Raw genomic sequence first — 24223 nt, forward strand, 5'->3', positions numbered from 1 at the left:
TGAAGAAGGCAGAGGGAGAGTTACACCATGAGACTTGACTCTTACGGTTTCCTGCAACACTTAGGCTGAACTAACTTACTGTGACTGCAGACAAATTATTTCCCACGTGGGTCACTGACTCTCCATCCAAAATGGAGTTCACTCAAGTCTTAAACTTTGACCTAGTGAAAGCAAAACACTATGAGGAACCTGTCAGGGCATAAAAATGTTGCCTACAGTGCCAAGTAAGGAAGTTGGGGATGCCAATCACTGTACAACACTTGGGATCCAGGTAGGTGGGAGGGAGGGAAGGATGGAGGGCTGCTGGGGGTCCAGGTGGGTGGAAGGGAGGACTGCTGGGGTCCTGGTGGGAGGGAGGGTGGGCTGCCGGGGGTCCTGGTGGGTAGGAGGGAGGGAAGGATGGAGGGCTGTTGGGGGGTCCTGGAGGGAGGGAAGAAAGGATGGAGGGCTGTTGGGGGTCCTGGTGGGAGGGAGGGAGGGAAGGATGGAGGGCTATTGGGGGTCCTGGTGGGCTTCCGGGGGTCCAGGCGGGAGGGAAGGAGGACTACGGGGGGTCCTGGTGGGAGAGAGTGAGAGAAGGATGGAGGGCTGTTGGGGGTCCTGGTGGGAGGGAGGGAAGGAAGGATGGAGGGCTGTTGGGGGTCCTGGTGGGAGGGAGGGAGGGTGAGCTTCTGGGGGTCCAGGCGGGAGGGAAGGAGGACTACTGGGGGTCCTGGTGGGAGTGAGGGAAGGATGGAGGGCTGCTGGGGTCTGGGTGGGAGGAAGGGAAGGATTGGAGGGCTACTGGGCGGTCCTGGTGGGTGGGAGGGAGGGGGGGGAAGGATTGGAGGGCTGCCGGGGGTCCTGGTGGAAGGGAGGGAAGGATTGGAGGTCTGCTGGGGGTCTGGGTGGGAGGGAGGGAAGGATTGGAGGGCTGCCGGGGGTCCTGGTGTGAAGGAAAGAAGGATTGGAGGGCTGCTGGGGGTCTGGGTGGGAGGGAGGGAAGGATTGGAGGGCTGCCGGGGGTCCGGGTGGAAGGGAGGGAAGGATTGGAGGTCTGCTGGGGGTCTGGGTGGGAGGGAGGGAAGGATTGGAGGGCTGCCGGGGGTCCTGGTGGGAGCGCAGTCGGGTTGATTGAGGAGCGCGTCTGCAGGTGGGCGCGCTGCGCTCCTGCTGGGCCTCGTGCTCTGCCGCGCCCCTGCTGCAAGTCCGCAGACGGGGCGGCCCGGCCTGGCCCGGCCCGGCCCCCGGCGGCCCCCGTTTCGCCGAGACGGGTGGCCCGGGGGCGGCTCTGGGCGACCCCCGACCACCTGCCGAGCCCCCGGCCCGCTGGGCGCCCCAGGACCGCAGGTAAGTTGGCTTCGGCCTGTCGGGTTGTCCAGGGCCGGTCTCCCCCTGGGCCCCTCCACCCGCCCCCCCAAACTGGTCTCCGAGGGGGCCCAGTGTCCAGAGAGGGGGCCCAGTGCCCGGACAGGGGGCCCAAATGTCCAGAGAGGGGGTCTAAGTGTCTGGGGAGGGAGCCCCAGTGGCCAGGGAGAGGGCCCAAGTGCCCCAGGCACGACACCCAAGTTCCCTGGGGAGGGGGCCCGATTTATTTTACTTCTACATATTTACTATTCCATTTATTTTGTTAATCATGTGCATCTAGCCCTAATTCTATTTGTTCTGATGAGTCGACACCCGTCCGCATGTATTGTTTTGTTGTCTGTCTCCCCCTCCTAGACTGTGAGCCCGTTGGTGGGTAGGGAGCAGCGTGGCTCAGTGGAAAGAGCCCGGGCTTTGGAGTCAGAGGTCAGGGTTCAAATCCCGGCTCCACCACTTGTCAGCTGGGTGACTTTGGGCGTGGCACTTCACTTCTCTGTGCCTCAGTTACCTCATCTGGAAAATGGGGATTAAGTGTGTGAGCCCTCCCGTGGGACAACTTGATTACTTTGTATCTACCCCAACGCTTAGAACAGTGCCTTGCACATAGTAAGCGCTTAATAAATGCCATCATTATTATTATTATTATAGGGACTATCTCCATATGTTGCCAACTTGTACTTCCCAAGTGCATAGTGCAGTGTTCTGCACACAGTAAGCGCTCAATAAATACGGTTGAATGAGTGAATGAATTGTCCAGAGAGGGGCTCAGTGCCCAGGGAAGGGGCTCGAGTGCCCAGGGAAGGGGGCCTGAGTGCCCAGGGACAGGTCCGAGTCCCCGGGAAGGGGGTCCGAGTGCCCGGGGAGGGGCCCAAGTGCCCCAGCACGAGGCCCAAGTTCCCTGGGGAGGGGGCCTGAGTGCCCGGGGAGGGGCCCACGTGCCTGGGGAGGGGCCCAAGTGCCCCAGGCACGAGACCCAAGTTCCCTGGGAGGGGGCCTGAGTGTCCAGAGAGGATCTTGAGTGCCTGGAGAAGCACTGGTGCCCTGGGAAGGGCTGGACTTCCCAGGGAAAGCCTGGCTGCCCTTAACGGGGCAGCTGGCCACCAAGTAGCTGGACCTTGGCAGATCCCGTTTTCCTGCTCCTGATAAAGTACAGTATGCCAACACCCGGGGACAAGGTCTCTGCCTACAAAGAGCCGACAGGTCAGAGGGGAAGGCAGAACCCTAGAAGCAGCAGGGCATCAGGGTATGGTGATGTGCTGGTGGGCTTGGGTGAGGGTCAAAGTGCTTTAAAGGGTACACGCCAAAGTGCTAAGATGGGGCAGCGGGGCGGGCGAATAGGGTGAAGAAATGAGGGCGTAGGGAGAGTTGTCTGGAGGAGGTGTGATTTCATTAGGGCTTTGAAATGGGGAGAGTGGTTGTCCAACATGAGACAACCTTACCTTATATCTACCCCAGTGCTTAGAACAGTGCTTGGCACATAGTAAGCACATAACAAATATCATCATTGTTATTATTATTATTAGCAGGCAAGTGGCAGAGCCAGGATTAGAACCTGGGTCCTTCTGACTCTTAGGCCCGTGCTCTGTCTACCAAGCCATGCTGTTGACCCAGACTAAGCCCTCCTTTTTCCTCAGCTCCCCCTCTCCCCCACCTTGCCCCGACTCACTCCCTTTGCTCTACCCCCTCTCCCCGCCCCATCTCTATAATTGTATTTATTTACATTAATGTCTTTTTAACTTGTTCTGGTGAGTTTATCTCTAATTCTAGTTATATTGATGCCATTGATGCCTGCTTACTTGTTTTGATGTCTGTCTTCCCTCTAATAGACTGTGAGCACACTGTGGGCAGGGATTGTCTCTCTTTGTTGCTGAATTGTACTTTCCAAGCGGTTAGTACAGTGCTCTGCACTCAGTAAGTGCTCCGTAAATGTGAACGAATGAATGAATGCTGGTGCAGGGCAGGTTGTGGGCAAGGCCCTCAACCCAACATAGAATGGGTACAGAGGGGGCTCCAGCCTTGGACTTTTGCACGAAATCTCTGTCAGCTTCTTGCGATCCCAGCTGCATCAATCCTGGTTTGCCAAGGGAAATCTATAGTAACTTCATTGTCCTTGCTGTCGTGGATGTGCACTGAATCAATTTGATTTCATTCTGCCAACCCTAATGGGTCTGTGACCTTGCCTTAACCTGATCAAGTGATTGACAGCCCCATTATAAATTAATAATGTGCGGGACATGCGGCGTGGCCATAGAATCTAGCACGGGTTCTTTTGCTCTTTGCCTTTTAGATTTCGACAAGGGTCCCTCTGGTCGTAGAGAAGCAGAATGGCCAAGTGGAAAGAGCACAGACCTGGGAATCAGAGGATCTGGATTCTAATCTAGGCTCTGCCACTTGTGTGCCGTGTAACCTTGGGCAAGTCATTGCTCTGTGCCTCAATTTCCACATCTGTAAAATGGGGATTCAATCCTACTCCCCACTACTTACTGTGAGCCCCATGAGATACAGGAACTGTATCCAACCTGATTACTGAGAAGCAGCGTGGCTTAGTGGAAAGAGCACCCGGGCTTGGAAGTCAGAGGTCATGGATTCTAATTCCGGCTCTGCCACTTGTCAGCTGTATGACTTTGGGCAAGTCACTTCACTTCTCTGTGCCTCAGTTACCTCATCTGTAAAATGGGGATTAAGACTGAGAGCCCCACGTGAGACAACCCGATTACCTTGTATCTACCCCAGCGCTTAGAACAGTGCATGGCACATAGTAAACACTTAACAAATACCATTATTGTTATTATTATGTGTATCTACCCTAGTGCTTAGTACAGTGCTTGGCATAATTATTGGCATTAGCCATAATTGTTGTTAATTATTAATCTAGGCTAGTGATGATGAGCTCTAGCATGTGTCCAAGTTGGTGACTGGGGCATTGGGGGATATGAAGGAGGTAAACTCCTGCCCCTTTCTCTGTGAGTTTTCAGGGTGAGCGGTGAGAGAAGGTGAGGGTCTCTTTGGAAAGATTGGCAGGTGAGACTGTGAGAAGCAGCATGGCTTAGTGGAAAGAGCATGGGCTTGGGAGTCAGAGGTTGTGGGTTCTAATTCCGGCTCCACCACTTATCAGCTGTGTGATTTTGGGCAAGTCACATAACTTCTCTGTGCCTCAACTACCTCATCTGTAAAATGGGGATTAAGACTGTGAACCCGTTGTGGGACAACCTGATTACCTTGTATCTACTCCAGTGCTTAGAACATTGCTTGGCACATAGTAAACACTCTCCCCCTCTCCATCCCCCCGGCCTTACCTCCTTCCCTTCCCCACAGCACTGTATCTATGTATATATGTTTGTACATATTTATTACTCTATTATTTATTTTACTTGTACATATCTATTCTGTTTATTTTATTTTGTTAATATGTTTTGTTCTCTGTCTCCCCCTTCTAGACTGTGAGCCCACTGTTGGGTAGGGACCGTCTCTGTATGTTGCCAACTTGTACTTCCCAAGCGCTTAGTACAGTGCTGTGCACACAGTAAGTGCTCAATAAATACAATTGATTGATTGAACAAATACCATCATTATTATTACCAGTTGAAAGTCAGGTTTTGGTGTCGGGGTGATGGCAATGAGAATTATGGTACTTGTTAAGCACTGCTTATGTGCCAGACACTGTACTAAGTGCTGGGGTAGATACAAGTTGATCAGGTTGGACACAGCCCCTGTCCCACAAGGGGCTCACACTCTTTAGAGAAGCAGCGTGGTATAGTGGATGGAGCATGAGCCTGGGAGTCAGAAGGTCATGGGTTCTAATCCTGGCTCCACCACTTGTTCTGCTGTGTGACCCTGGGCAAGTCACTTAACTTGTCTGGACCTCAGTTACCTCATCTGTGAAAAATGGAGAGTAAGAGTGTGAGCCCAATGTGAGGTAGGGACTGTGTCCAACCTGGTTAACTTGTATCTATCCCAGCTCTTAGAACAGTGCTTTGCACATAGTAGGGGCTTAACAAGTTCCATCATTATTATTATTATTATTGTTAATCCCCATTTTACAGATTAGGGAACTGAGGCCCAGAGAAGTGAAGTGACTTACGCAAGGTCACACAGCAGACACGTGGTGGAGCTGGGAATAGAACCCAGGTCCTTTCTGATTCCCAGGCCCGTGCCATGCTGCTTCGCACTGCGTCAGAAAATGGTTAAGAATGAAGGGATTCGGGCCCCGCATTAGAGAGGGGTTCCAAAGGCCCCCATTAAGCAGGGTTGTGTAGTGGCCAAACAGGAGGGGGTGGCACAAGAGGTGGGGATGAGTGAGCTGATGGGATGTGATGGCAAGGATGGGCGGGGTGGGGTGGTGGGGAGAGAAGAAGGGTGTGGTGATCAGAGAGAGGGGTAGGCGAGGTCATGGTGAGGTTCCAGGACCTGATAATAATAATAATAATAATAATGGCATTTGTTAAGCGCTTACTATGTGCAAAGCACTGTTCTAAGCGCTGAATCCTGAGGCCAGGAAGTATCCAGTGGTTCTTAGCGGCCACAACATCCAGTTCCTGGGCCAGGGGAATCGCAGTTTGGACAGTGTTCTGAAGGCTGGGATGGGCCGTTGGGCCCAAGTCAGGGGCTTAGTGAGCAGCAGGCTGAGGAGGTCTCAGAGCCTTTCTGGAAGGGCCCGGAGCGGGGGAACTTTGATTTTTGTAGTCTCCACTTGTTCTATTAGCTCAGTCTGCCAAGCACAAATCACCCTTTGACTCTGCAAGTTTCTGGCCATTTATTCTGTAGCAGCACGAGCCCACAGCACTTACAGAACATCAGCCGGCTACTTTAATGGATTAATTCCAGTGAAAATGGATCAGCTTCTCTGTTCATCCATTCAGCACGGAATGCTAATCACCAGCAGGGCCCGGGCCTAATGGCCTTTTCAGTTCTGATGGAAGGGTGCCGTTTTGTGTTCCTTGAATTAACAAACAAAATAAATGCTCAGTCACTTCTGCGGAACTGGACAATTGCTGTTGCCACAAGGAAGTTGGCACAATTTGAGGGAGACTACCTCTCCAGAGCATCTTATTGTCATCAAGGCTGGGATGTACCTGTGGCCCCTTTTGTGTCCAGGCCTTTCTGCTGAGTTTTTCAGTCACCTGGGCCGGGGCTCTCTTTAGGCTAGAAGCAGCATGGCCTAATGCATAGAGCACGGGCTTGGGAGTCAGAAGGACCTGGGTTCTAATCCCAGCTCCACCCCTTGTCTGCTGTGTGATCTCGGGCAAGTCACTTCACTTCTCTGTGCCTCACTTAGCTCATCTGTAAAATGGGGATTAAGACTGGGAGCCCAGTGTAGGACAGGGATTAGGTCCAACCTGATTACCTTGTACCTACCCCACCGCTTAGAGAAGTTAACAAATGCATCATTATTATTATTAGAGACTGTAGCATTTGCTCCTCTCTCAGGATTGCACCTGGAGAGTTTCCAGTGCTCTACCAGTCTCGGCTACGAGAGGGGGGAGAGTCAAGCGCAGAGGTATACCCATTCCATTCCTAGCAGTGGCTAGTGAGTAGAAAGCCACCTGCTACAAGTCAAAACTCACCTGTGCTGGGCAGGTGCGTGGAAGAGAGTCGAGGGTGGAGACTCAAGTTTACTGCACGGATATTTTTACCAAGAAAACTCTGTGGATACACTGCTAGAACAATTGCAGATGGAGTTGGGGCATTCTGGGAGAAATGTGTCCATGGAGTCTCTAAGGGTTGGAGAGGACTCAACAGTATAAGAAAAGACATAACATTTATTATTATTATTTGTGTACTCGTGTAACAAATGTCACTATTACTCTATGTCCCACATTGTGCTCACGATCAGAGGGAGACCATTTATTGAGCCCCCATTTTGCAGATGAGGGAACTGAAGCACAGAGATCATCATCATCAATCGTATTTATTGAGCGCTTACTGTGTGCAGAGCACTGTACTAAGCGCTTGGGAAGTACAAATTGGCAAAGTGACTTGCCAAAGGTCACATAGCAGGTTTGTGACAAAGCAGGGATTAACGTCTGGTAATGCATAGGGCTAAGCAATTTCACCATCACCCAGAACCAGCCTTTAGTTCTCGTTTGTCTACACCTAAATGACCCCAATCTCAAACTCAAGAAGTTTCAGAGTCTGCCGGGGGGGCCCAGTGATGAGGATCGGTGTATTTTCTCCCTACTCACCCTGGGCAGAAGGAGCACAGTAAAATTAAGAATGAGAAGGGACTGGTATGAGTTAGGAGCCGAAGGTGGTTTGGCTCTAAGGACAGGGACAGCTGAGTTTGCCTCGAGTGGCTCCTTATGGATCAGTATTCTTGCCTCCACTCTCACTGCCACTGCTGATGCCATGCTAGGTTTCATCTCAGTCCACCAGCATTGGTACCCTCCCCTCTCTGCCCCTCTCTTCCAGGTCTGGACAGGCAGGACAGCAAAGGCAGAATCAACCACTCCTTCAAGGGAAAAGCGTTTTGGTCCTTGCTAACCAAATACATTTCTTTCGCTTTAAATCCCACATTTCAGGTTTGAGCCTCAGTGAAACTCACCAGTGACACTGCGAGTTCGCGTACTGCTCAATCCCAACTCCCAAAGGCTTCCCCCACTAACCAACAACATAGACTGGTGGGAAAGGGGAAAGATTTTTGGATATATATTTTATTTGACAGTGTTTTAGAGTATCATACAGTAAACAAGATTTCTGTAAAAGTTAATTTATCCATAATGGTGCGTTTCATAAAAATAGTTGCTCACTTACAGCCTTTCTGTGACTATTAATACATGGAATTATATTTATAGAGATACAGCTGTACAGGGTAAATTCACAGCTAACACTACACAGAAATATTATTTGGAATGGGGTTTAGATGATGTACTGTCTTCACAGGTTATCGATTACAGCCGCATAAAGCAATTACTGCACAAGTAGTAGCTGTGAACTGTGCAAATTAGAGTTTATGCAAGCGTAATCTCCAATTTTTTTTTTTTTCATTTCTTTTACACATGGAAAATAAAGGTCAGAGGATACAGTACTGGGACGTGCAGCTACACTACAGAAGCATTGTCCAAATTCAGATTCAATAAATTAATGGCAAAGGATCCTGGGCTTCTAGTTTGGGGCATAAAGACTAGTTGGTATTAAATAAAAGGGCTGTAAACGGCTACATGGGTTTGTGCTTTTTTTGTTGGTTTTAGGGTGGAGTTTCTCTTTTAGAAGTTGAACTCAAAAAGCTGCAGCATCCTTCTCTGGAGCCTTCCCACCACCTCAAATTCCTCCACATGGGCTGGGGGAAAATTCCACCGCGGTTGCTAGGGTCGAGGCGGGGGCCGAGGAAAGGGCTAGGGAGGGGTGGACTGTGGCCCTGACCGGGGAAGCTGCTCCTCAGGTGAGATGGCTCCAATCTTTGCTCTGGAGAGGGCCTTTCCCAGTCCAGACTCCTGGATGGGGACCTGAGGAGGGGCGCTTCTGAAATAACGACCGGGCTGTCGCTTCCCCCAAGGTGGAAGCGGTTCTTTTGGAGGGACTTGCAATTTTGTCCAGTGCTCGAGGGATTGCGTTAAACTCAGCTGACTAAAAATGGACTGGGTAGGGGCATGAGTCCCAGAACCACTGACCCCTCTCTCACTTTCTCTTGCACTCTCTCTCCCTCTCTTAAAAGGAAATTATACTATCTAGGGGTCTAAGGGACCTTTCCACGCCAATATTAGCTCAGAACTCTGAAATAAGATGGAAACCAAAGGAGAAGAAAACCGAGGACATGGAGGCAGAGAAAAGTGATAAAAGGGACTTTATTGCTTGGATGTCCACTAATGAAAATAAATTGGTCGTAATAATGGCCTTTTCTATTTGAGCAACGTTAAGCCTCAGAGGTATCAGAGTAATTCCTCTGAAGGCAACTGGAATCAGGGAAAATGATGAGAAGATGTCACAACAAAGGCCAAGCAGTCGAGGCAATAGAGTTTTGATAATCAGAACTTAGAGATTTGGGGCTGCTGAGAGAGGATGGGAAGGCCTTCTGCATAAGGAAGCTGCAGCTTTTTTCACTTAAAAGTTGCACTAGGCTGTGGTCCTCCAATTGTGAAATTTTCTACTTCAGGTGAAGACCAGTTAGGATCTGTGAGCAATATTGTGAAAGTCTGAGTTGGTGGCAAACTGTTTTCCAGGATGGATTTTTCAAATAGAACTCCTGCCCCTCCCTCCCCCAACCCCCACCTGACATACAGAAATATGATTTGTTCACAAAAATGGCAGTAGAAATGGCATCACACCAATCGATTCAATAGATTTTCCAGCTCCCTGCGAAGCCTGCGGTGAATGGAGGCCTCCCGAACTGGAGGCAGCGTTGACTGACTGCGGAAACCCAGCCCAGCTATTCCGCCCCGTGCATTTCCCCAAAGAAAACCTTTGACCCCTGTCTAGATATGTCAAGGACAATGTATTTACAAAGCTTTCGCTCAATTAAAAGAGAGAATCTTTTTCTCAGTTTCAGCTTGCTCCGTGCAGTTGGATTTAAGGCGAGATTCCAGTCCGTGGTGGCTCTGGTCTTGGCCAGTTTCTTGATACCAAGTTTGGCAGACATCCAAGTCCTTCATGCAGTGGTGGTGGTGGTAGTGGTGGTGGGGAAGGCGGGGGAAGGCCAGGGCGGGGGGAGAGGAGGAGGAGGAAAATCCTAAAGCTACACTGCACTGTCCTTCTCTGATGGACTTAAGATCATTTTGGTTCTTCCATAGCTGCCAAAGTCCCGAAAATGGAACCGGGGAGGGGTGGGGGACTACTTTCGGGTCAGTTCGAATTCTTCTCCAGGTTCGCTCTTTGCCGCTCAGAATAGTTCGGTCCTGCGCTCACTCACGTGGATTACACGTGATGGCTTCCAGCCATGAGGACTTGTGGATCTCCACGTGGTCGTTGCAATAAATTAAAGGACTTGAGACGGAACCGGAAAAGGACGTCCTGTGTCGATGCGGAATGGAGGGCCGGGACGGCAGCCCTTATCTACTGGCGGCCGAAGGGCTGGATTTCAGTGTGCTCGGGAGCTTGTCGGAACCGGGGATCTTCCAGGGCCCCGGGGAGACGGTCGTCTTCCGGGCGGTGGCCGCGGGGCGACTGCCGCTGGGATGGAAATGACCCTTCCCTGGGCAGTCGCAGGGTTTCCCGCCTGGCTCCTGAAGAACGGGGCCCGTGCCATTCCGGTGAGGGCCGCCGCTCCCGCTCCCGTGTGCCTTCGCGGCCCCGAGTGGCTCGAGCTGGCCGGGGTCGCTGGCCGCGGCTGCCCACTTCTCGGTGCCAACCCCTCCGGGGTCGTCCCTCTTCCCGGGGAACCCTCCCCGGAGGGCTTCGGCCATCTTGAGCCTCCCGCGTCGTTCGTCATCGGTTCCGGCAGCCCCCGGTTCTCCTGTTCCGACCTCGGCCGAGGTCCTCCATCCAGGGGCCGGATTTTCTGAGGCCTGCCGGCCCCCCTCAGCTCTCTGGGACCTACCCTCGGAGAGACCCTTCCTGGGGGCCTCCTCGTGCCTTGACCTGTCGACTTTCTTGGGACTGGTGGATCTCTCTCTCTGTTCTCCCAGCCGTTTCTTCTTCTGGCCATTGGCTGGAAGCTCCTTTGGTATTCCTGCGTCGGGTCCCCGCCTGTTCTCCCATGTGGGATCTGGGTTTCTCTGGTGGGGAGGGTCAGAGGGTGGGGCTAGATGCGATGAAGATAATGGTGAGATTATGTCTTCCAGGGAAACCGCTACTTCCGGCAGACCTGGGGAGGAGGCAGGGGGAGAGCTCCAGGAGTTTGGTTCGTCTGCACGACAATAAAAGGACGAGTGTTAAGGAGATGTCTAGGGGCGGAAATGGAAAGACACAAACTGAGCAAATGGCACTACGTAGCTTAAAAAAACAGCATCACAGGAGTCTATGTTATGAGTGACTAACGGACAGATGCTGCTAGAGAAATGCTGACCCACAGCTGGAGTGAACTCCACCCCGGGGCCTGCCCGGGGCCCCAACCCTGGAGAGAGATCCTACCCATAACGCCTTGGGGTGGGATTGGGCATCTCCCTTCTATCCTGAGCTGGAGTAGGGAGCCCTCTGCCTTATCCCTTGTCTTATTCTAGGTCTTTATGAACTATTTTGAGGCCTCTAGGGTGAAAATAACAGAGGCCCGGGAGTCGGAGGACCTGGGTTCTAATCGCAGTTCTGCCACCTGCCTGCTGGGTGACCCAGGACAAGTCACTTAACTTCTCTGTCCCCTCAGTTTCCTCATTGGCAAAATGAGGATTAAATCCTACTTTCTCCTACTTGGACTGTGAGCCCCATATGGGACAGGGACTGGGTCTGGCCTGATTATCTTGTATCTTTCCCAATGCTTAGCACAGCGTGTGGCACATAGTAAGCACTTAACAAATGCCATAGTTGATAAAGATGGTGACTTCTTGACTGTGGGTAGCACTATAAATGGTTACTCTTCTCTCGAGAGTAGAATGGTGGGGGAGGAGGGGGTGCATTTTGCTACTCGCAGGTTATCTCTGCCAGCCCAAGCCGTTTCACTGCTTCCCCCAAGGTTCTCTAGTAGCCTTGAGTCTGGTGGTTCTTGTTTTGATTCGGCCTCTATGGGCATGGGGGCCGCTGATTCTGAGCCTTACTCAGGCTGTGGGGTTCTGCCTATTCCAGAATGTTAATCCTGCTACATCTGGGTGGTATCGGATCAATGGGAAGGCTTTTCCTTGACACTGAGACTTTTATGTGTTGATATTTTCTCTTGGTATGGAAATTCAAGGAAGGATGCCCCTTGGCCCCCTTTTCCTGGGTATGCCAACCTTCTCTGTGTCCTGCACTCCTGTCCCATGACCATACACCCTATTGTTCTGGCAGGATTTTCAGCACACATAGAGCCTGATTCTCCTCCCCCTTCTTCCCCTCCCCCTCTGCCTGAGGCTGAGGTAGTAACATGGGAAGTTGCCTCAATTTCTTAAGCTCTCATCAAGGCACTGAATACCAATTATCTGAAAGTTAAGGAGCTCCATACAAATAACATTTAAAAAAAAAGACTTCACAGGAGCCTCTTTGGTGGGAGGGGAGCAAAGGCATGGCAGTGGTGACAGTATTGCCATTTGTCAGGGCTCTGTCCTCCTGTGGAATTCAAGGCATACCACGCCCATTGAAACATCTCTCCCCACCACCCCCCGACCCCATCCTACGGTAGGAAAAATGGAAATCAGAGTTGGAGGGAGGGTTGCTGATTGGCTAGGAGCCAAAGTCAGGTCTCCAGCTCTTTCCATTCACATGTATGACTCTAGCATAAAGCAGCCTTGCAGATAGGTATAGGAAGTCTGGGCCCCGCAGCTAGTGCCCCAGACCACAACAGTTGCATTGGAGTCACCTACCTCTATCTCTACCAGTGCTCTTCCTCATCCCTCCCCTCCCTGCCTTCTTCACTCATTTTGACTGTCTTCCGGGATTCTGGGCTTAGCACTCCAGTGTCAGCAGGCAGCAGAAGTAACTCTACAAAATTGAATTCTCTTCAAAATCCTCCCAAAACACAACAGACAGGAGAAGTGGACTTTGTCTCCCTCTCCACCTCAGGCTGATGGGCCCAATTATCTGTTATGACCCAGCAGAGAGAGTGGGTTTTTCAGGCAAGAAACATATGGAAGCAGGAAAACAGATAGAATAATCTCCCAAGTTCTGGGAACTCCAAGAAGCCACTGCCTCCTGCATCTCTGCAGGATACAAGCTTTCAGGACCTCTGGGGACCCTCATTGTGATAGGAACTTTGTGCTTGATTTTGATCCTGTCTGGATAGATATTCTCACAGGGGGATGTGGGTTGTTTATTTCTTTGGCCACGGCTAAAGGACGGGATCCTCACAAATTGTATGACTGGGTTCTGAGTCGTTCATTCTGAAGTTCCAGGAGTCTGGGAGAAGCCCACCAGGCTTTCTCGGAAGAATAGTGGCCCCATTTCCTCTCAAGAAAGCTCCAGCCAAATGTCCACATTTTACCAGAGGAAATTTTCACTGGGGAGAACAGGGTGAGATCTGTCCAGATGAGTCAACTTTAGACTGAGCTCTGGGACATGGGTTCTGCTGGATAACCTAGGACAAGTCACTTAACTTCTCTGTGCCTCAGTTTCCTCATTGGCAAAATGAGGATTAAATCCTACTTTCTCCTGCTTGGACTTTGAGCCCCATATGGGACAGTAACTGTGTCTGGCCTGATTATCTTGTATCTTTCCCAGTGCTTAGCACAGTGTGTAGCACACAGAAGCACTTAACGTTCATTCATTCAATTGTATTTATTGAGCACTTACTGTGTGCAGAGCACTGTACTAAGTGCTTGGGAAGTACAAGTTGGCAACATATAGAGACAGTCCCTATCCAACAAGGGGCTCACAGTCTAGAAGGGGGAGACAGACAACAAAAAAACCTGTAGTCAGGTGTCAAAGTCGTCAGAACAAATAGAATTAAAGCTATATGCACATCATTAACAAAATAAATAGGATATTAAATATGTGCAAGTAAAGTAGAGTAATAAATCTGTACAAATATATATACAAGTGCTGTGGGGAGGGGAAGGAGGTAGGGTGGGGGGATGGGGAGGAGGAGAGGAAAAAGGGGGCTCAGTCTGGGAAGGTCTTTAGGAGAGGTGAGCTCTCAGTAGGGCTTTGAAGGGAGGAAGAGAGCTAGCTTGGCGGATGTGTGGAGGGAGGGCATTCCAGGCCAGGGGAAGGACGTGGGCCGGGGGTCGACGGAGGGACTTGCGAGAATGAGGCACAGTGAGGAGGTTAGCGGCAGAGGAGCGGAGGGTGCGGGCTGGGCTGTAGAAGGAGAGGAGAGAGGTGAGGTAGGAAGGGGCGAGGTGATGGAGAGCTTTAAAGCCGAGAGTGAGGAGTTTTTGCTTGATGCGTAGGTTGATTAGCAGCCACTGGAGATTTCTGAGGAGGGGAATAATATGCCCAGAGCGTTTCTGCACAAAGATGATCCGGGCAGCAGGGTGAACTATAGACAGAAGTGGGGAGAGACAGGAGGATGGGAGATCAGAGAGGAGGCTGATGCAGTAATCCAGTCGGGATAGGATGAGAGATTGAACCAGCAAGGTAGTGGTTTGGATGGAGAGGAAAGGGCGGATCTTGGCAATGTTATGGAGGTGAGACCGGCAGGTTTTGGTGATGGATTGGATGTGTGGGGTGAACGAGAGAGCAGAGTCGAGGATGACACCAAGTCTTGTGAGACGGGAAGGATGGTAGTGCTGTCTACAGTGATGGGAAAGTCAGGGAGGGGGCAGGTTTGGGAGGGAAGATAAGGAGTTCAATCTTGGACAAGAGTTTTAGATGGCGGGCAGACATCCAGATGGAGATGTCCTGAAGGTAGGAGGAGACACAAGCCTGAAGGGAGGGAGAGAGAGCAGGGGCAGAGATGTAGATTTGGGTGTCATCAGCGGAGAGATGATAGTTGAAGCCTTGGGAGTGAAGGAGTTCACGAAGGGAGTGAGTGTAGATAGAGAACAGAAGGGGACCAAGAACTGATCCTTGAGGAACCCCTACAGTAAGGGGATGGGAGGGGGAGGAGGAGCCCGCAAAGGAGACTGAGAATGAACGGCCGGAGAGATGAGGAGAACCAGGAGAGGACAGAGTCAGTGAAGCCAAGGTTGGTAGCATGTTGAGGAGAAGGGGGTGGTCCACAGTGTCGAAGGCAGCTGAGAGGTTGAGAATGATTAGGATAGAGTGGGAGCTGTTGGATTTGGCAAGAAGGAGGTCATTGGTGACCTTTGAGAGGGCAGTTTTGGTGGCATGTAGGGGATGGAAGCCAGATTGGAGGGGGTCAAGGAGAGAGTTGGTGTTGAGAAATTCGAGGCAGTAGGTGTAGATGACTCATTCTAGGGGTTTGGAAATGAATGGTAGGAGGGAGATAGGGTGATAACTAGAAGGGGAGCATTAACAAATGCTGTAATTGGTTAGGATGGTGAATTCTTCTTGACTTGGGGCATCACTATCAATGGTTACTGTTCTCTCCGAGGAAGAATCGCGAGGGAGGAGGGCCTGCATTTTTGCTACTTATAGGTGTGTCCGCCAGTCCAAGCCTTTGTACTGCTACCTCTGAGGTTCTCTACTGTCCCTCTTTCCACCCTCTATGGTCCTCTGAATCTTGGCCTGGTGCTGCAGGATATCTACTTCAGACCCCAGAACTATCCTCACTGTACAAGGGACCCCCTTATTCCAAAATATGAGGATGGAAAGTGGGGTTCCTGCTACAGTGGCTACTAGTGGCATCTGGGAATACTGGACGCTCCTTTGCCAATCCAGAAGTAACAGACGTTCACTATGTTATGGGCATTATGTGAGTTAAGCAATGGATTGTAATGATGTCCTATGGATTTTTTTGTGGAAATCTGCAGAGGCTATGGTGTGTCACCACTGGTTCCTGACACTGCGCTGGCTCTGAACGTGTTGTTCCTCTTCTAGGTCCCTGTAACTATCTATCTATGGGGCTGGGAGGTGTTCAGGACATGCCACCCTGCTCCTAAAAAAACTCCAATTGTTACCCACCTGCCTCTGCATCAAACAAAAACTCCTCACATTGGCTTTAAAACACTTGGCTTTATATTTGTCATTTATTTATTTGTATTGATATCTGACTCCCCCCTCTAGACTGTAAGCTTGTTGAGGGTAGGGAATCTGTTTATTGTAGTATACTTTCCCAAGTGCTTAGTACAGTGTTCTGCACATAGTAAGTGCTCAATAAATATGAGCCCACTGTTGGGTAGGGACCATCTCTATATCATCATCAATCGTATTTATTGAGCGCTTACTGTGTGCAGAGCACTGTACTAAGCGCTTGGGAAGTACAATTGGCAACATATAGAGACAGTCCCTACCCAATAGTGGGCTCACAGTCTAAAAGGGGGAGACAGAGAACAAAACCAAACATACTAACAAAATAAAATGAATAGATATGTACAAGTAAAATAAATAATTAAATAAATAGAGTAATAAATATGTACAAACATATATACATATATACAGGTGCTGTGGGGAAGGGAAGGAGGTAAGATGGGGGGATGGAGAGGGGGACGAGGGGGAGAGGAAGGAAGGGGCTCAGTCTGGGAAGGCCTCCTGGAGGAGGTGAGCTCTCAGTAGGGCCTTGAAGGGAGGAAGAGAGCTAGCTTGGCGGATGGGCAGAGGGAGGGCATTCCAGGCCCAGGGGATGACGTGTTGCTAACTTGTACTTACCAAGCGCTTAGTACAGTGCTCTGCACTCAGTAAGCACTCAATAAATATGATTGAATGAATGAATGATTGAATGAATGAATGAATGAGGCAGGGGTCTAGGAGGAGGGAGACTTAAGTGTTTAAAGTAAAAACATTGGGTGGGAAGATATCCATGGTTAGAGAAGCAGCGTGGTGTAGTGGATGGAGTGTGGGTTTGGGAGTCAGAAGGACCTGGGTTCTAATCCTGGCTCTGCCACTTGACTGCTCTATGACCTTGGGCCAGTCACTTCACTGTGCCTCAGTTGCCTCATCTCTAAAATGGAGACTGTGAGCCTGATGTGGGACAGAGACTTTGTCCAACCCGATTTGCGTGCCTCCACCCCAATGGCTATTACAGTGCCTGGCACACAGTAAGTGCTTAACAAATACCACAATTATTATTATTATTTCAGTGTGAGACAGGCAGACGAACTGAAAACCAGACCCTCCAGTACAAAACCAGACAAACGGTCACCATAGTTCCCGTACCTCCTTCCTCATTTCTCTTCTCCACACTAGAGATTGGAGGCGGGGAGGGTTGGGATCAAAAGATGCTTGCCCAGTTGGGCTTGCATGGCAGAAAAGGGAGGGTCCCTTGTCAGCAACCCAGACAAGTCGGAAAAATCACCACCATTTTTTTTTTAATGAGTAGAAATCTAACCAACCAGGAATAGAATTAGGGAATAATAATGTTCAGTGGCCAGGAACACTGAGCCAGTTTGAAAGAGAAAAACGATCTCACTTTAAATGGTCTGAAATTATGTGTTAAAGAGCCCTGTGGTTTTGGTAGATGTTTGTCTGTCCCACCATTGTTATTGCCACATGGAGCTGTCTAGCAAATGAAACACATGCCACTGTATTGAAATCTATTTCTCCCTAATGTTCAGATGTTAGGGAAATTTCAGAATGATGAGCGAAGATCAAAGGACAATAATGTAAAGTAATTTGCCATTCAGAAGAAAATCCTTTTAAGAGCTGTATTCAAATCATAATGGTTCTTTTGGGCTTGCTCAACCATCACTAAGGTGATTGTTTTTTGAAACAATACAAACATAAAAGACCACATCTTTATGTTGCAGAACCAATAAATTAATGGTCTTACTCTCCTGATGTTTTGTCTTAGGTGGTGTTAGAGTCTGGAGGCGATGTTAATGGCTCAGAAATGTTCATTTGTTCTATCTTCAAATGACCGAACCAGGCCCTCGTGAGTAGATCTATTATTACTTTTATCAATTCTTTGTTGGTGCTGAACTTCCATATCCATTTCGCAAGACTGTTCCTGGAGTAGCCAATCGGCAGGAAATTATAGTTAATTCTGTGACCATCAGGTGGGGAACTTGAAGTCTCAGGGAGCTTTTATGGCATGGGAACTATCTCCTGCAAACTCTTTGAGCTCCAAGAGCTCAACTGAGCCGAGATTCCATAACTGGAGTCATTTTCCAGAACATCTCCTGCATCCTATCAATCTCTGTTTTTTTTAACTTATGCGTCTTTGTGCTTCTCATGGCATCTTTCATTAAGCAGGGCTGGGCCGGACCGGCATCGCAGCAGGGCCTAGTGACAAGAGCAAAGGGCTTGGGAATCAGAGGTTGCAGGTTCTAATCCCTGCTTTGCCACTTGTCTGTTGTGTGACCTTGGGCAACTCATTTCACTTCTCTGTGCCTCAGTTACCTCATCTGTAAAATGGGTATTGAGACCGTGAGCCCCATGTGGGACAAGGACTGTGTCCAACCTGATTGCCTTGTATCTACCCCAGTGCTTAGAACAGTGCTTGGCACATAGTAAATTCTTAACAAATACCATTATTATTATTATTATTGTTCTACTGCCAAACCCTTCAGGGCCATGCAGAGTGCTGTCCGGAGAAATTAGCTGATGGCACCTTGGTTGGGAAGCAGAAGGTGGGTGGGAGTTGAATCAGGGCCAGGCTTGGTTCCAAAAGGAGGATTTGGCTGTGGCTCCAATGTGGTTTTGAAATAATAGTTCCTACCTGTCCGACATCCTGCACAGAGAGCACCTGATGAGCGTGCCATGCTGTTTGGTTCGATGTATTTTTTTCTCCCTTTTGGCTATCTGTCGCTCAGAGCTACAGCAGGAATCTAGGCAGGAGTAGCGCATTAATAGCCAAGCTCAGGGCTCAGCCTGTCTAGTTTAAGCCTCAGATCATTTTCCAATAAGGAATTTGCTCATTGTGGGCAGGGAATGTGTCTGTTATATTCTTCTGTTGGATTCTCCCAAGCCCTTAGAACAGTGCTTTGTACACAGTAAGCGCTCAATAAATACCACTGACTGACTGAGCCTGAATTTGCTGAGGATCCATGGACACTGACTGCGATTGTACCATTTAGATAGAACCAGCTATTCTTTAGCTACATTCCAGTGGTCCCACTTTAGATCCTGGCAGAGAGCCTTGATCTCAACACAACCCCATAATCATGTTACTGAGGAAATTACTGAGGAAATCTAAAGATTTATTTTGCTTTGGCCAAGTCCACAAGGATGCCATGATTGGGTTAGACCAATTGTCTGTCCAGCTTGACACTGCCTCTAACAGGGGCACTAAGACATTAACACTTCCCTCTCCATCCCTACCTTTCCTTCCAGTGGCACAGAACGGAATGCTCATTCTCGATAGTGATAGGATGGGAGGGCCGCTGGTGTTTTGGGATAGTTGGAAACATTGGGGCAGAGACGTGGCTGGAACAAGGTGGGATTTATTTTCAAGAACCACTGACCCATCTGAATTCCTCTTCGACCTTTGACTCTCTGGGCTACTGATGGATTGAGGCCCGTGATTAAGAAGATGTAAACGTTTTTGCCATGACTTTAGCAGAGGGGACCTGACTATTACTACCACCAGAGATGTGCTCTGAAAGTCTGTTGTCGTGAAAGATACCCTTCTTGGTGACTGATAATACCATCCCCTAGCCAGAGAGAGTGCTCCATATTATTAGTGTGTGTGTGCATATGTGTGTGTATGGTTTGTGTGTGTGTGTGTGTATGTGTGTGTATTGTGTGTGGGGCTGGGGGGAGGGCACCCTATGCACATGTGCTCATTGAAATAGTGGCATCAGCTCTGTATGGGAAGTTTTGCTTGTAAAGCAGCTTCTATACAAGCATTTCTCCTCAACATCACCCTAGGAGGGAGAGTGTGGTGATGGGGGTGTTTTTACCCATGGTTTATCCAAAGGGAAGCTAGGTCACCTGGGGAGTTGGCTGTTCCAGAGGTCTTCTGGGACACAGAGGGAGGAACTAGAATCTGATTCCTAGCCTGACCGTCATTTCCCCTAAGCGGGAGCAGTGTCAGCCAGAAACAGCCGGGAGAGACACCACTGGTGTTCAGGTTTCCTCTATCCTCGAGTGCCAGCGACACCAATGCTCTCTACCCTGGTCCAACAGCTAGGAAGGGGAGATAATTCTCCCATTCCAATGCCACAGTGCTGCTCTGGTGCAGCCCAGCCTGGCAACATCATTCCTGAGATCTCTAAACGGACAGAGCGGAGTAGCATCAGTGTGCCCCCAGCCTGGATGGCTCCTGTTGAGCCACCCCGCTCTGATCTTTTCGTCAAGGGAATTGATCTCCAAATAACCCATCCCTCAGGATCAGCTGCCAGGATCTCCAGGGCCCAAGCTGTCCAGGGAGCAATCAAGAGGCTTCTGGTTCTCTCCCAGAGGACCCTTAGCCGACTAGGACAGTTGGGAGTTGGGTCACTGGTGTTGACAAGGGATGGGAAATCACCTGCCTCTCAGGATGCAAGGACTTCTCAGCTTGATGTACCAAACTCCTCCATGACAGAGAAATGCCCCAGACTGTAGTGTCAGCATGGGGCAGGAGGAGGCAAAGTCCTGGGAAAAAATTATTCTTTTGCCACCGTCACTGCCACACGGTAAGTCACTAGGTCTGGGTCAATGGCTTTCCAAAGGAGTGAAAGGCCTCACCTCAAAAACAACTTTTCCCCCTTGGTGCCAGTAGCTCCTTTTATGGTTTTTATCACCCAAACTGTGAGTGCACCTGTCCTCACAGGGCTCTCACCCTCTCACTCGCCCCTGCTTCTCTCAATATGCACCTCTGCTCCCACTCCATTTGCAAGCATCCTGGCACTTTCGGCCACAAGCAAGGATGCAAACTCAAGTACCACCCTTGAATCTCTAAATTAATAAAAATATTCAAGTAGTCTCCAATCCTTGTAAATCTCAAGGCCACTTGACCTTCCTTGCTGGAACATCGGCACTGGCCCTGAATAACTTCTCCCCTGGCATTAATGTTTGATGCTTAAAGAGGTGGCTGTTTGCATCCCACTGAGGAGCAGCAGCTGCGAGTAATAATAATAACAGTGGTATTTGTTAAGCGCTTACTATGTGCCAAGCACTGTTCTAAGCGCTGGACAGTGCTCAGTGCTTAGAACAGTGCTTGGCACATAGTAAGGGCTTAACAAATGCCATCATCATCATTATTATTATTATTATTCTAAGCACTGGAGTGTATGGGTTCCTGGGAGCCTCTTGGGACAGCCTCTGCTCCTCAAAAGTGCATCCTTTTTGCTTGCTTGTCTTGGACTCTGTTCTGTGACGTGGGTGCTGAAGGGCCAGGTTGGAAGCAGTGGAGAGTAAGAGAGCAGGGGCACATGCTGCGGTCAGTCAGTGAGTTATCCAGGGGTCCAGCTTTCTCTGCACTGGGGAGAGGGGCCCTCCTGGTGTCCCAGAACATGAAGGGCTGTGGGTGCCAGACCTGGCTCCTTCTTCATCCTATGTCCCCACCCCTTGACCCCGAGGGCCTGGTGTGGAGCTGGGGATGGATGGAACTGGTCCTGTGGGTGTGAGCACCTGGGCTCCCATCTGGGTCTCCCTAACAGCTGGTAGTGACCCTTATCTGTGGACTCCCTCCATGAGCAGGGACCTGTCTTCTTTCTGGCTTTCCTTGTGATGTCTGACCTATAGCGCATGTTTGGGAATAGGCCAGGTTAACAGGGGATTGTTATGGTCTAGCAGCATTCATAAAAATGCTGGACGCAGCCTGTTAGCTTGGGTGCCGAGCTTCTAGGACCGTTCCTAATTATGGTAATTAAGGTACTTGTTAAATGCTTCCTATGTGCCAAGCACTGTTCTAAAAGCTGGTCTGGGTCAACGGCTTTCCAAAGGCGTGAAAGGCCTCGTCTCAAAAACAACTTTTCCCCCTTGGTGCCAGTAACCCCTTTTATGGTTTATCAGGTTGGACACAGCCCCTGTCTCACTTGGTGCTAACGGTCTAAGTAGGAGGGAGTCAGCCGCCTTAATCCCCATTTTACAGAGGAGGTAACAGGCACAGAGAAGTTAAGTGACTTGCCCGAGGTCACACAGCAGACATGTGGCAGAGTCGGGATGACAACCCAGTTCCTCTAAGCCCATGCCCTTTGCAGTAGTCCACACTGCTTCTCACAGCCAGCACACTCTCTCTCAGACCCCGACGGTAGTATTAAGCACCACACAGACTGGCCTGTATTAAAGATAATGCCACAGAGAAAGCCGAGGTGTCCCTGCAGTGAGCTTTCCGTGGAGACTACTTGTGTCAGTTCTGGACGGGAAATAGTTTCCAGAGCAAGACTATGAGTGAAACCTCAGCCAGCTGATGGGCGTGAGGAGCAAGAAAGGGCTGAATCTGAGAAGCTGTAATTAGGAAAAAGAAAATAACTTTTAAATTAGTTCTTACTAATAGCATTAAGCCATATTAAATCTGAAAGTGTTCATAAGTATGCTAATAAAAGGGTTTTCATTAATGAAAATCATATGTGAACAGAATAATTGAAAAGGCAGGAATGGTGTGTTGGTTTATCACATCAAATATTCAGGTTATTAATGAGCAATATAAACCCACTCAAGGACATTCGGTGTCAATAGCTGAATAAATTAAAGACGATCCTTCAATAAGAAGAGAGCTCATTGTGTGGAGGAGGGGGGCGAGCTGGTGTCTAGTGTCACTTTGACAGAGGGGCTGGGGGGTGGGTGGAGGGGTTTGTAATGTTACCGTGATGGAGGATGAGATTAAAGGTTGCCTGAGGAATGGGGAGCTAGAGTATCTCCTTTTCCCAAACCCTCCCTACTTTATTTTGGGCCCCTGCTGCTATTTGTGATTCCTTACAGCTTCCTATTCTAGTCCAACAGCCTGGCTACTGGGCATTTGTCTAGCTGTCCAGTTAATAATAGTAGCACTTATTGAGCACCCACTTAGTGTGGTGCATTATTCTCGGTGCTTGAAAAGTACAGAATCACCAAGGGACAGTTCCCCCGCTCACAGGGGGCTTGCATTCTCACAGCCCTGCCTGAATTGAGCCAAGCCTCTGCCCTGACATGTGCTTGGGGAGGGGTGTCTTTGGAAATGAAGTGTTAGGTTATAATTTGGCAGACTACCAGATGAAAGCCCCTTCAAATATAGCTGATTATCTTCATCACTACATCTATGCAAAAAAAATTGCATTTTTTTTTTAACATAGAGGGGAATATAGGCATTGCTGTGCTGACAAGAAAGGAGTGGCTCTCTGAGCAAAAGCTTCATAAGGGATGAATTACAAGGAGACAAGAGAGCAGTGTGGCCTAGTGGAAAGAGCATGAGCCTGGGGGTCGGAGCTCCTGGGTTCTTATCCCAGCTCTACCACTTGTCTGCTGTGTGACCTTGGGCAAGTCACTTAACTTCTCCAGCACTTAGTAGAGTGCCTATCACATAGCAAGCAGTTAACAAATACTATTATTATTATTCTCTGTGCCTGTTACCGCCTCTGTAAAATGGGGATTAAGACTGTGAGCCCATGTGGGCAATGGACTGTGTCCAACCTGATTATATTGTATCTACCCCCAACACTTTGTACAGTGACTGGGACATAGTAATCACTTGACAGATATCACGAAAAAATGGACTGTGTCCAATCCGATTATCTTGTATCTACCCCAGCGCTTAGTACAGTGCCTGGCACATAGTAAGAGCTTAAAAAATACCATTTTTTTTTAAAGAGAAAAACGTTCCAGGTGCTGTAAATGTAAACAAGGGGTAGGCTTTTTCTGTGGGTCTTGCTTTGGCCTTTTATATCAGTGAAACTTTCCCTCAGTGTTGTCTTCAAATATAGAGGATAACATATTTAGGAATTTCAGCCTTGCTAGGCCTCAAACCCCATAGAACATCCCAGAATTTATGTCTGAACTTTGCCATACATTTGTGCTCTTAGCAGTGAGGTAAGGTGTTAACCTTTCAAGAAACCTTTTAATTGCTGTCCCAAGGATGATGTGGGACACCTGCAGAAAATGTAACTCTTCTTTCAGAGTTAATAAAGAAAATCTGCCATTCGTTCACCTGCCATATGATGTTCCAGCTTTTCACATTTTCCAACGACAGATAATCCTGCAACTCTTGGCCAGCTCCTCCATATTTATTAAGTGCTGCAGATGTGTGTGTGTGTGTGTGTGTGTGTGCGCGTGTGTGTAACACATTTTAATTCTCAATTTTGTCCTTGAATAGTTTCTCCCAATAGCTATAAACCTGCGCAAACCTCAGGGATCTCATATTGAAATTGCCTGACGGCTTTAGACCAATGTTATTAACCAGGATTCTGATTCATTCAGTCAGCCCCTTCTTTTCCACACCACAGGCTCCAGAAATTGTCAGTACTGCTAAAAATAAAAGGATGGCCTT

At 49.3% G+C, this 24223-nt stretch overlaps 1 protein-coding gene across 4 annotated transcripts in view; it reads right to left on the minus strand.

The window, feature by feature from the left end:
* Positions 1 to 7985: 7985 nt before the first annotated feature.
* MAGI2 (membrane associated guanylate kinase, WW and PDZ domain containing 2) overlaps positions 7986 to 24223 on the minus strand; it is an 825111-nt gene continuing 808873 nt past the window's right edge. For 3 of the 4 annotated variants that reach the window (XM_038740978.1, XM_038740977.1, XM_038740979.1), the window contains exon 21: positions 7986 to 11122. In XM_038740978.1, coding sequence (XP_038596906.1) covers positions 10326 to 11122 — 797 coding nt within the window. In that variant the 3' untranslated portion in view covers positions 7986 to 10325. The remainder of the gene's footprint in view (positions 11123 to 24223) is intronic. The other variant, XM_038740980.1, reaches the window with a different exon arrangement.

The sequence above is a fragment of the Tachyglossus aculeatus genome, assembly GCF_015852505.1.
Source record: "Tachyglossus aculeatus isolate mTacAcu1 chromosome 12 unlocalized genomic scaffold, mTacAcu1.pri SUPER_6_unloc_1, whole genome shotgun sequence".
NCBI classification, from domain to species: Eukaryota; Metazoa; Chordata; class Mammalia; order Monotremata; family Tachyglossidae; genus Tachyglossus; species Tachyglossus aculeatus.